This window comes from Leptopilina boulardi, unplaced genomic scaffold, assembly GCF_019393585.1.
Source record: "Leptopilina boulardi isolate dan_hultmark-lab unplaced genomic scaffold, ZJU_Lbou_2.1 LbouV2_291, whole genome shotgun sequence".
NCBI lineage: Eukaryota > Metazoa > Arthropoda > Insecta > Hymenoptera > Figitidae > Leptopilina > Leptopilina boulardi.
Genome location: NW_026137853.1, coordinates 488,522 through 501,123, shown reverse-complemented (window position 1 = coordinate 501,123; position 12,602 = coordinate 488,522). Strand labels below are relative to the sequence as shown.

Below are 12,602 nucleotides of genomic sequence, written 5' to 3'. Positions count from 1 at the left end.
TTGGAAAAAAATTTACAATTGTCTTTCGTTTTGCATTTCGTATGCAGAAAAAAAAGTTTATTCATTAAACTATAGATAAGATTATTATAAAGATTTTTCTTTTCCAACATTTTTGTACCATATTTATCTTCTTACATCATGCAGAGAAAAAAAAATTATGCCAATACATGCTCGTAAATTTTTATGACGCCTTGAGAAAAAGAATATTTACATGGAAATAAAAATTATTTTTTTTTGGCTTTTGTTCAAAAAATAGTAAAATCCCTTTTATAATAATAATACCAATACTTAATACTAATACTATAATAGTACCAAATAATAACTATAATAATATTAATGATGATAATAATAATAATAATAATGGTAATAGTGATAATTTTTAACAAATATAAAAAATTTGTTTATGGAAAAAAAAGTTCAGAAATAATTTTTTAAATTAAAAAAAATTATATTAGTAAACTAAAAAAAAAATTATTCTCTAATATAAACTGTATCAGTTTTCAGAGATACTTGATTGACTGAATTGTTTAAATAATAAAAATTCAAAGAGAAAGGATGTAATGGCAAATAATGTGATCGGATCATTGATAGATGTAGATTCCTCTTTATAAAACGCTGTCAGTGTAATAATAATAATAATAATAATAAAAAAAAACATACACGATAATATAAAGCTATACAAACTTGTAAAAATCATTTGCAATTTACAATTATAAGTATATTGCTCTTTAAAACCACTTGTTACTTGATAACCTTAACCTTAAATCATTATAAGTTTTATTTAAATGATTTTGAAATTTCAATTGTGCTTTTTCCATAAGACAAATATTATAACTATTATATAGAAATGAGTAATGGAACTAATGATATTAAGAAATAATAAAATACAACATATTATTGTTATTATAATTTTTTTTTATTTTATATAGATTTATTTTCTCCATTGTGTACTTAATACAAAGTATTACAATTATTATTATTATTATTATTATTTTTATTATTATTATTATTATTATTATTATTATTATTATAAAAATATAAAAGAAAATGAACATAAATAGTAATTAAATGACAATAAATAATTTTAAAAAGGTAATAACATTTTTTTTATAGAACGATTATAAATAATATTAAAGTGCTAATAAATAATTATAAATTGTATATAATGAATAATTATTAAATGGTATTAACAATTATAAAATTATAAAATGATTAAAATGAAAAATTAAGAGAAAAATTAAATTCTATAAGTACATAAAATGAAAATAAATATAATAACGTCCTAAAATATAAAATAATAATAATATAATCAATAATTATATATACATATATATGTATATTATATATATATATATAAAATGTTATATAATTTTTTTTTATTGAACATTAATGTAACAATACGTGTATTGAAACTAAATGATTCGTGCATGTTATATTTTCCATTCACGATATTTTTTTTTTTTTAACAAAAACATATAATTATCTGTAGTGTTTAAGTACTTTACCTGTTACTTCCCACTTAGCATGTTATTAGGTATAAGCTCTTCTTCCGTTCGGAATAAAAAAGGAAAAACAACAAACACACTCTTCAATCATATCTCATATGTCGTATTCATATTTGCTTTTGAAATTTTCTCCAGTTCGCTAAACAATTTGTTGCTATTGCTAATTATACACCTGCATTTTATATATATATATATATATATATATATATATATAAACAATTTCCATTTTTTTATCTTCATTTCACTTAATTTTTGCATTTGGACCTCAAATTAAATTAATTATTTAATATTATTATTTATTTATTTTCAAACAATAAAGAAAATAATAATAAAAAAAAATTGGCTTTTTTATATCAAGTTCGAAGCATTCACTTTTTTTTTTATTTTTTTTTTCTCTTTTCTATAGTCAATTTTCTCATCGTTTTTCTCGTGCGCCAATTTTGTTGCGCGCTATTAAAAGAAACTTATATATCCTAATAGTTCAAAAATTGTTTGCTTCTTCAATTTGAAAATAGTCGAAAGGATTTCCGCATATTATAAATTTAATTGCATCATTCAATGAAAAGCGATTCTTATAATACGACTTCCTAGATTTGGTGCCATGGTAATTTATCGGTTAAATGATTTCTATGGGTTATATTGCAAAATCATGTTCTTCAACGATTGAGAACATTTTCTTTTTTTATCTTTAAAAATATTCCCATAAAATTGATGCAAATTGTCAAAAGACGAAAAATAATATTTATTTCATTTCTATGATAATTTAGATACTAATATGATAATAATATTTTATTATGTTTATATCATATTTATTATTATTAATAATAATTTAAATATTAAATAATTATTTAATAATTTAAAGTTCAATTATTGATCGTTAAAATTGATTCGATTAAATCCAATTTTAATGAATTTTACTGAATATATCTTTATAATCCTTGTTGAATAAATTTATAAACTTGATACAAAGTTTTCCTTATTGATAATTTGTGTGCAATTTTCGTGGAAAATCTGGTTTTTTTCAGTCGGATACAATTATTGTACAAATTAAATTTAAAAAAAAATATGATTTGTATTTAAGATAATAAAATTATATATTCGTTAATTTAGAATATATTTAAAAAATTAAAAATTGCAAATTAATATTAAATATTTATTTAGAAATGAAAGGAAATGAATTCTTTTTCAAAAAATTTTAATAGTTAATTAAACAAAGTATAAAAACCAAATGTTTTATTATGAAATTGTAAATATTAAAAGTGTCATGAAATTATTGTTTTATTGTAACGTAATTATCTCTCTTTTGAGATCTAAAAGTGAATAATTTATAGACTTTTTTTTTTAATCTACACTATATAAATTCAGATTTCTAAGTTCTCGTTCCCAAAGAAAATTTTCATTGCAGGACTGATTTCACTAAACTATTATGATTATAATAAATTAATTTCTTCCCTCATTAATTATTCTCAGAGATATGTATATATAGTAGTAAGTAGTAGGAGGAGGTACAAGTAAACGTTAATTTTATCTCAAGTCATTTGTAAGGCTTGAGAGACTTTGGGTATTTATTAAATTTTCACTAATTTTTCAACTATTTTTTTTTTTCAAATACATTTTAACATTATTATTATTATTTTTTATAAAATCGTTCTAAAAATCTAATAACAGATCTATTTTCTTTTTTCTCATCTTTCTTTATACTTTCTAGTTTCTCTTTTTTTATTTAATTGTTCTTCTAAATCTTTTTTTAATTGAACTTTTTTTTAACAAAAAACTTTTTTTATTTTATTTCTTGTTTTTTTATGTTTCTTTATTATATATATATATATATATATATACATATATATATATATATATATATGCAATAGGCTAATTTGAAGAATGTTAATTGCCCATATAACTGATGGTTTCTTTTTATAAGTTTACAATTGAGATGGAGAGCTTGAATAAAACCGTTTTATTGAGCACATTACTTTTATCGTTGAGTTTTTTTTTAAATATATATCTAATCCTCATAAGTTATAATCTTCCGTGAAAGGAAAAGTCGTATATATATTCAATGCATCCATCTATTAAATCTAAATCGAATTGAAAAAAAATTATATATAGTACTTTCTATAATAGCAATAAATTATTTATCTATCAATAACTATAATAAATTTTGTTAATATTTACAATATTTAGAATGGAAAAAAAAATTATATTTGTATCAAATAAATATTTATTTGCTACAAAATAATATTTATTTGAATCAAAGAAATTTTGTCAATATACAATAATTTTTATATTTTATAATTAATAAAATTTAATTTACATTTATATTTATAAAAAGATTTTCAATTTTTTGAGAAATTTTTTTATCTCCATTGAAATAGTTTTGGATTTATATATAAGTAAGAAATATAAAAAAATTATAGTAAATTGAAAAAATAAAAATAGATACATGAATAGTTAGAAATTGTTTATAAAATTAGACAATAATTATAGAGAGTGTATTTGAATGAAGTGATTAATGGTATTCAATGAATTGAGTTATTATCAATTGACTATTACGTATGATATATAGCCGCAAATGTTGGACAATAATTAAGCATTTTTAATTAGGACATGAGACTAAAACTATTTCTTGAAGAGTCACTATATGTTATAACACCTTCTTCTTCATTTATGATTGTATCATATATGTACACTGAAAAAAAATTTAATTCAAATAATCGTTTACTTGACTATTTATTAAATAAATATTTTTAAATAATTATTATTTGAGTCAATTAAATTGTATTTGTTTCAAATACAGAAATTATTGCATCAAATACAGTTTATTTAATTCAATTATTTGGTAAATAATATTCATTTGATAATAGCCAAGTAACCGATTATTTGAAACAAATAAATTATTTTTTTCAGTGTATATATAGAACTAAAATGTAGACATATGAGTAAACTATTAATGTGGTGTTCGTTTATAAATGCCTCTTAAAATAAGTGTATATACCTGAGGCACACATGAGGTGCAAATACAGTAGAGTGTCAAAAAGATATATATCGCAAAATGTAGCTGGCGTAAGAGGCAAACAATTGGCATTGTCGTTATCGTGAAATAACAATTCTACTATGTGTACAACCACTTCCCATATCCAAGTGCCCTACAAACGCATTTTATCGCTCTATTCTTTATAAAAAGAGAGTAAATTACCTAAAACTGCATTAATTATTTCTCACCTCTGAGAAACAATCATTTTTTCCCCCTTTTTCTCGTGTTTTTTTAAAAGTAAAGCAATTTTTTACTTTGAATTCCCGTTGGTCGTGATCGTTAAGGCGCCTATAATTAAAAAACGCGTCGCGCGTTCGAATCTTCCCGGTTTTAGAAATTTTTTTCAATTTATATTATTATTATTAATAATTATAGTTTTAATTATTTTAATTAATATTATTTATATTAATAATTTAATATTAATAATATAATATTATCTAATATGAAAAAAAGTATATATCGGTTTTTTGTCATCTGTTTGCTGGTGTGCGAAGCACGTGTGTTTATATTGGCGCATTTTTTTTTTTTCCTCTGCGTACAGAAAAGGTGCCCTAATTAATATGAGACATTTAATTGCAGAATATACGTATAAAGACTGATCTTTCCCATTGAAAGGAATTGATGATTATTTTTAGGAGTGCCGGTAATAGATGAAAGTCGGTCAATTCACTTTCAGGGTCGTCGCAATACATCGAACTCGTGCACCTGCACGTCAATATAAAAAAAAAAACATTTTCCATTAAATGCGCTTATCACGAGACTTGATTTCATATAAAAAAATCGACCGATAAGAATTTTAGTTTGCAGCATCTTTGATTGGAAAAAAATTTATTTGATTAAAATAATTAATCGCTTATATTATAAAATTAATAATTAGCAATTATTTATTTGAGTCTAGAAAAGTTAAATTGATTCAAATAAAAATTATTTGGTTCAAAAGAATATTTTATTTGATTCATCATGAGAATAATTTGTAAAATTAAAAAAATAGTAATATTACATAACGAATTGTAACGAATTTAAAAAAAATAATAGCTTCAATTAATTATAAAATAAAAATAATTTCTTCTCAAAAAGAGCTATTCATAGTTTTGTTGAATTGGTTTTGAAATATCAGGGCACACTATAGTTATACATATATAGGTATATATATTATAATAGAATGAAAAGAAATTTCTTAATACATTATCATTGTAAAACAACCAATACTTCTGTATTGTTGATTATTAAAAGTAATTATGCAATGATGATAGGTTAAAAAGAAAAAATTTTTTTTCGTGAATCTACAAAGTATTACGTAAATAATTATTCTTGTGCATATATAAAATTTACCTACTGGAGTTACCCTATCTTGAATCTGAGCACATATAGTTTAAAGACGCGCAAAGTTTGTTGATGATAATATCCGATAAGAGGAAGATAGATCCGTATAAAAAGAATTTTTATTTATAGAATAAAAAACTTATTTTTTGTATGCTTTTAGAAAAAAAATTTTATACAAAATTTTGTTTTATTTTAAAAAGGAAATCTTTTTTTTAATTTTATTTTTAATTAAATTAGAAAGAAACTTTTTGTTAATTAACGAAAAATTGTTATTATTTATAAATATTGAAAGTTACAATTTTTTTTTTTATTAAGAAATATTGCGAAATGCAATTACTTAGAATTCTTATTTTTCTTTTTAACAAAAATATCGTCGCGTTCTCCATATCTTCACTCTTATGATGATTTATGAAGATGTAAACGGATGTGCCCCGGGGTCAAAAAAAAGCTCATCTTTTGAATCAAAGTTACCGCTAAATGAGAGAGTTTGAAGGTTACCAAGAGACTTTTCTTCTTTTGTTACTTTTAAATACTTTCAAAACCTCAAAAGTTGGAAGAATGAGAAATGCTTCGAACCTTGGTTCCTTTTTTTTCTCAAAAAAAAAAAAAAATTTGTCAACCAAAAGTCTTTGCCCGTATAAATTTTTAAATTTATTTATTAATAATTATTTTTTAAATTAAAAATTTTGTTTTTAATATTTCTTTTTTTCATATTTATTTATATTTTTAATTATTTAATAAATATTTATTTGTATCAAATAATTATTATTGGAGTCAATAATTAATAATTAATAATTAATTATTTGAACCAAATAAATTTTTTTCTCAATGTATAAATAGTTCTATATATCTATATATTTGAGCTAAATATTTTTAAAACTATATTTGAAAGAGATCAAATATAGAAGAAAATTATACTGCAATTATATATATATACAGAGATTATAAATTATGATGGTGATGATTGAGTATTATATACGCGAATATTATGCAATATTATCTTCTCTATCTGGTATAAAAATATACGATACCCAATTGTGTGTGTGTCGAGAAATGCAGTTTTAGAGAATATTGAGAACATCTTCAGAAGAAGAAAAAAATAATTTACTGTTATATTTATGCTAAATTGTTTTTTTTTAATTTAAAAATTAGAGAAAATAATTTTGTTAGAATTATTATTATTATTATTCTTTAAATAAAAATATATATTAGAAATTTAAGAATATTATTTAGAATAAATATTTTTTTTAGACAAAATTTCTTTTAGAAAATATTCTAAAAGAATACAATCTTAAATTGAGAATATTTTGTCATTCTCGAAATTTCTCTCTCTAATTTTTTTCTTCTCTCTATAACACAAAAGGAATTGAAAAAAAAATGTTGGAACAAAAATTAGTGGGATAATATTGCAATTTGTTGAGGACTAATTAACATTTGAGTGGTTACCTTATCTGTACCCCACAAGTTCGCACTCTCTCACGTGACGTTTTGCCACCGCAGCACGTGGAGCTTCCAGTAAAAAACGACAATCCTTTCCCGCGAGACATTCACCGCGCGCACAATATCATCTCATTAATTCTTCATTCAAGCGTGTATATACACTATATATATATATATATACGTAATTCAATGAAACTGTTTGGTTACTTGAATCAATAAAATATTTCGTTCATTATTTCGATATTTTTTTTTTATTTATTTTTTTTTCATATTATACTTCAGGGTTGAATCTTGAAAAATATAAATATAGTAATGGTCCAGAATAGAGTGGGGGGTCATCTCTTTTAAACGGAGTGGGTGATTTCTCAGTGGTGGGGATAAGGGGGGGATTTAAAACGCGATATATGAACGCGAAACACACGACTCTCGCATTCAATTTAGCCCAGAAACCCTTGTTGTGATTGTCGAATTTACCTGACCCCATTAAAAAAAAAAAGAAAATAAAAATTATCACTGAGAAAATCAGAAATGACACTTTTGAATATTTAAAAAAAAAGCAGGAGGATTTAATTCAGAATTTTTTTTTTTCACTGATAGTGTTTATGACTTGTGGATTATTTATTGTTTATAATTTTATATATTTAGGAATATAGTGTGACTTTTTTAATAGGTATTTTGTGATTAAAAAAAGACAAGAGTGCGAATTGTTTAGCTTTTTTATTTATTAAAAAAAAGTGCCGGTGTTTTGAAATTAACAAGATGAGCAAATCTTGGAAAGGTTGGTTTTTTTTTAAATTTTTGCATAAGAGATGATGACTTTTTGGATTTGTAAACACGAGAGTGACTGGACAAATGTTACAATAGAATAATCTAAATAGATTCTTTTATATTATTTTTCATGGGAATTAGATTGTGTCAAGGCAACAATTTTGATTGTTTAATCAAAAAAATTTTCATTTCGAATTACAAATTTTGACATTTTTTTCACATGTTTTACTATATATAGGAATCTTATTTAATATCGGAAAATATTTTATTTTTTATACAAACGGGATAAACTTTTTTATATTCCTTTTTATACAATTAAAAAATTAAAATTTTTTCAGTTAAAAAAAAATAATATTTATTATTATTATTATTTGTATAATAATAAATATTAATAATTTTTGTATTAATTTTTGAAATTTTAAATTTATATCGATTAGAAGGTAGATATTTTTTGAAACAAAATATTAACTAATGATCGATGATAAAATTATAATTGATGATGTAAAACAAGTTAAATAATGTCTGGAGAACAGATGTTATAGATAAATTACAAAAAAGTGATAACAGTTTATATAAAATTGTAAGAAATTTCAAAAATATTTTTCTATTTTTCTTCTTGCAAGTTTAATAAAATCATTATGGAAAAATTTATTTCAAATTTTAACAAAATTCTAATTTTAAGAGAAATGTGTGAAATATATTTTCTTTATTGTAAAAATTGTAAAATTATTTTCTATATTGTAAAAATAAAAGAAAAAATTATAAGAGTAAATAAATTAATAGTTTTGAAATATTATAGATAAATAAATGAAAATAAAATTTCTAAATTGAGATTTAAAAAAATAAATTTTTTTGATGCTTAAAAATTCATAGCTTTTATCGATTGATTTCAATTTTTTAATGAAACATATTTATCGCGTGAGATGTTTCTTTTTTTATAGTTTAGATGTTTTATGTGTTTTAAAACTATTACGAAACCGATTGTTAAATATGCAAATCACAAATTAAAGTACATTGCAAATATTCTACTTGGAAGAATCTTTGTGAATTTTAAATATATATTTTAACTTCTCATTTCAAGGTGAATTAAGAGAAAGAGACAAGGAAAGACTGATCCTAAAAAGAGATCAATAGAGGCCGGTAAAAATGCCGAAAAATTCACTCCAGACTCCTTGGAGCCTTGATTCAAAGTTATATACATATATATATATATATTTTCCCTTCTTCAATTCAGTTACAATTTTATTTCATTATTTAATTTATTTACACGAATTAATTTTAATTAATATTATAAATATAATTTTTTTTTTATTTTAATATTTATTTTATTTAAATTAAATTTTTATTTATTTATTATTATATAAATAATATAATTAGTATTATACAAAATTATTCTATAATTATAAGTAAAAAAAAAATTATTTTTGCTGAGGTAATTTTTATTATTAAAAATAATAAAAATAATGAAATGCACTTAATGACTTAGTGCTTTTGGTTTAGAAAAATTATAATGTGTTAGTTAAAAAAAAAGTTAGTAATTGGCAAAAAATTTATGTAAAATGAACTGCGCATTACAAAAATAAAAACAAATAGAAATGTGATTTTCGTTCAAGATAATTATTTTCTAAATAAGTAAATTTTTTTCTATAGTTAATAATTTTAATCATATTTTGTTTATAAATAATAATTATTTTTGACAAATTTTTAAATTTTTGAAGAAAAAAAAATAGTGAATGATATTGAGAGGTGGTAATTTTTAATTTTTAAACAAAAAAAAAATAAAAACCGTGAAACCAATTATAGCAGTGAGGTCGTTCTTCGATTGAAATTATTTACTGCATGCTAATGACATTATCGGATGCAATTTGCAACTTAGACATAAAGACATTGATTCCAATTAGAAACAATTTTCGATAAATATTAATTTAAATAATTTAAAAAAAAGAAAAAATTAATTTTTCATTTACATAAATAAAAAAGATAATTATTTATAAATATAATAATAAATAAAAATTTAATTATTTTTTATATTTGTTATTTTTATTAATTATAATGTTTATTTGTTTAAATAAATAATTTAATTTGTTTCAACATTTGGAAAGCAATTTTTAATTAATTTGACAATGGTTTTTTTTATATAAAAATATAAGTTACATTAAATTTCACTTCAACTTCTCATTTGTCAATCTGTATAAATATTGTAATGATTTTAAAATCGATTTTGACTATCAATTACAAATCAATGGTATATATAACAAAGAGACAGTTATTATTATGATTGTTACAGAATCTCTATATGAGAGAATGTTTTTATAACTTTGATTGACTAGATTCTCAATCGATTTGATCAAGTTACAATCAATCAGTTTGAAAAATTGCCAAGACATTTTTATCATTCGCGACGATCATCCAATGAATCGTTGTGGCGCGTGCACGAATGAGTGAAAGTGTTTTATTTCACAGAAAACGAAGGTACAATATATATATACTCTCACACAATCGAATAATCATTAAAATATATTTTAACAGTCATTTTAATTTTTCAAGGTCCACGTAAATTATCGACAATTATTATTTTATACCGACAATTTTTTTAATTCAAAATAAACTAATTATACTACTGCGTTCTTATTTTTTTTATGGGAAATTGAAATTCCATTGTTAAATGAATTAATAAAATTTTTTAATAATAAAAATAAAATATTAAAAAAATGATAAAAAAATAATAATATTAAAATATTTATTTGTAAAAAATAATAAATAAGTTTATTATAAATAATAAATATAATTTATAAATTATTTTTACATATCAAAGTCTTTGTCTTGTAATTTATGATAAATTAAAATTTTATCTGTGAGGAGATTCGAACGCAGGACACGGAATCTAAACCTAATTCATACTACTAAACGCCTTAATGATTACGGCTAAAGTCAGATTCAACATTAAAAATATAATTAATTTTTTACTTTAGTGATTAAAATTTAAATATTGATGCAAATGTAAAATACGTAATAATAATTTCAATTTGTATTTGATTTCAGATACAAAGGACTTTGTGGGTCTCGAAGAGGTATCGAAAATTGAATTTTTGGTGCCACTTTTTGCCGAAGCATTGGGAACATTTTTACTTGTTCTGATTGGCTGCGCTTCATGCATCTCATGGAGCATTATTGGTACAGCGGCCGATCCAACTGTTTTTCATATTGCTTTCACATTTGGTCTGGCAGTTGCAACTCTTGCCCAGGTATGTTTAAACAAATTTTAATTGAAATTATTTATTTATTTCGCGAGCAGACAAACAAATTATTTAAATATTAACAATAATTATTTTAATGAACTTGCTAAGAGAAAATATTTTTGATAAAATTGATATCAAAAATTGAATAATTAAAAGAATTATTTAAAAAAATATTATGAAGAAAATTAAATTATGAATTTATAAATGTCTTTTTTTATAAATGCGCATAATAAAAGTATTGACCAACAGCTTTATTATAAAAATAATACTATTTAGCCGTACAATATCGATGATTACATACTTTCCACAATCAAAGTTGTGTTCGACTTTGCATTTTCTTTTTATTCTTCCTGATGGAAAAGAAAAAATCAAATTACGAAAATGATTGCTTTCTTTCGTAAACTGAAAACTTTCATTTAGAAATTCAATTACTTCTTTTTTTCTTTTTGTACCGGAAGTATATACCCTTTTTTCAAATTATGAATTTCCATTTAAACTAAGATAAAGAATAAAAATTTTCTATTTAGATTCTTTCAAGGATCAAATCCAAAAATTAAATATATTTAGAAAACGAATAACATAAATTCTTATTATTTATTTCCTTATAACGTAATAAATTATATTTTATATCATTGATTTAAAAAAAATGCAAAGTTACAAAAAAAAAAACGTGACTATTTAAGACACCTCATGAATCTAATCTTTTCCATAAATTATATATACCAACCAATTTCTTTTGTTGATAATAATGATATAGTCATTAATTTTACTGAAAACAATTACTATCCAAAAATATAATGGATGGGTAAAAAAAATTATATAAAAAAAAAGTTTTGTAATAATGAGCAGAACTAACGATCAAAAAGATTATGAATCTATTTTATTTTTTAATTTAAACCAGCACGAAATAAGGAAGTGGAATTTTAGTAAATATAATATTTGAGGAAGAATGTAATTTAAAATTTAATCACACACTTCTTTACCGAAGTATTGAGTCTTTGTTTCATTAAATGACTACAATCCCAAAATTTATTTTGACCAAAGCTCTTAATTTAAAGATGTTATTTCAGAGATATATTTTTGGAAAAAATCTTTTTTTTTTGTTTGACACTTGTAATCAGTAAAGTGAGTTATCTTAAATTTGCATAACTTACGAAATACAGTTGAAAAAATGATTGCAGCTTTTGTAGGTATATCAGAGAATTTACTTTTTAAAAGAATTTTACAATTCAAGGTTAACGTATACAATAGCATTTTAAAATTTAGGGAAATGTATTTAAAAACAAGTTCATT

General features: G+C 21.6%; 1 protein-coding gene across 3 annotated transcripts in view; it reads left to right on the top strand.

Annotated features, from left to right (window-relative positions):
* The window catches only part of LOC127282225 (aquaporin AQPAn.G), a 43,049-nt gene that overhangs the window by 20,945 nt on the left and 9,502 nt on the right, over positions 1 to 12,602 (top strand). For 2 of the 3 annotated variants that reach the window (XM_051306385.1, XM_051306386.1), the window contains one exon: positions 11,113 to 11,315. In XM_051306385.1, the coding sequence (XP_051162342.1) occupies positions 11,113 to 11,315 (203 nt within the window). Of the gene's footprint in view, positions 1 to 7,714; positions 8,081 to 11,112; positions 11,316 to 12,602 lie in introns of those variants that run through there. The other variant, XM_051306387.1, reaches the window with a different exon arrangement.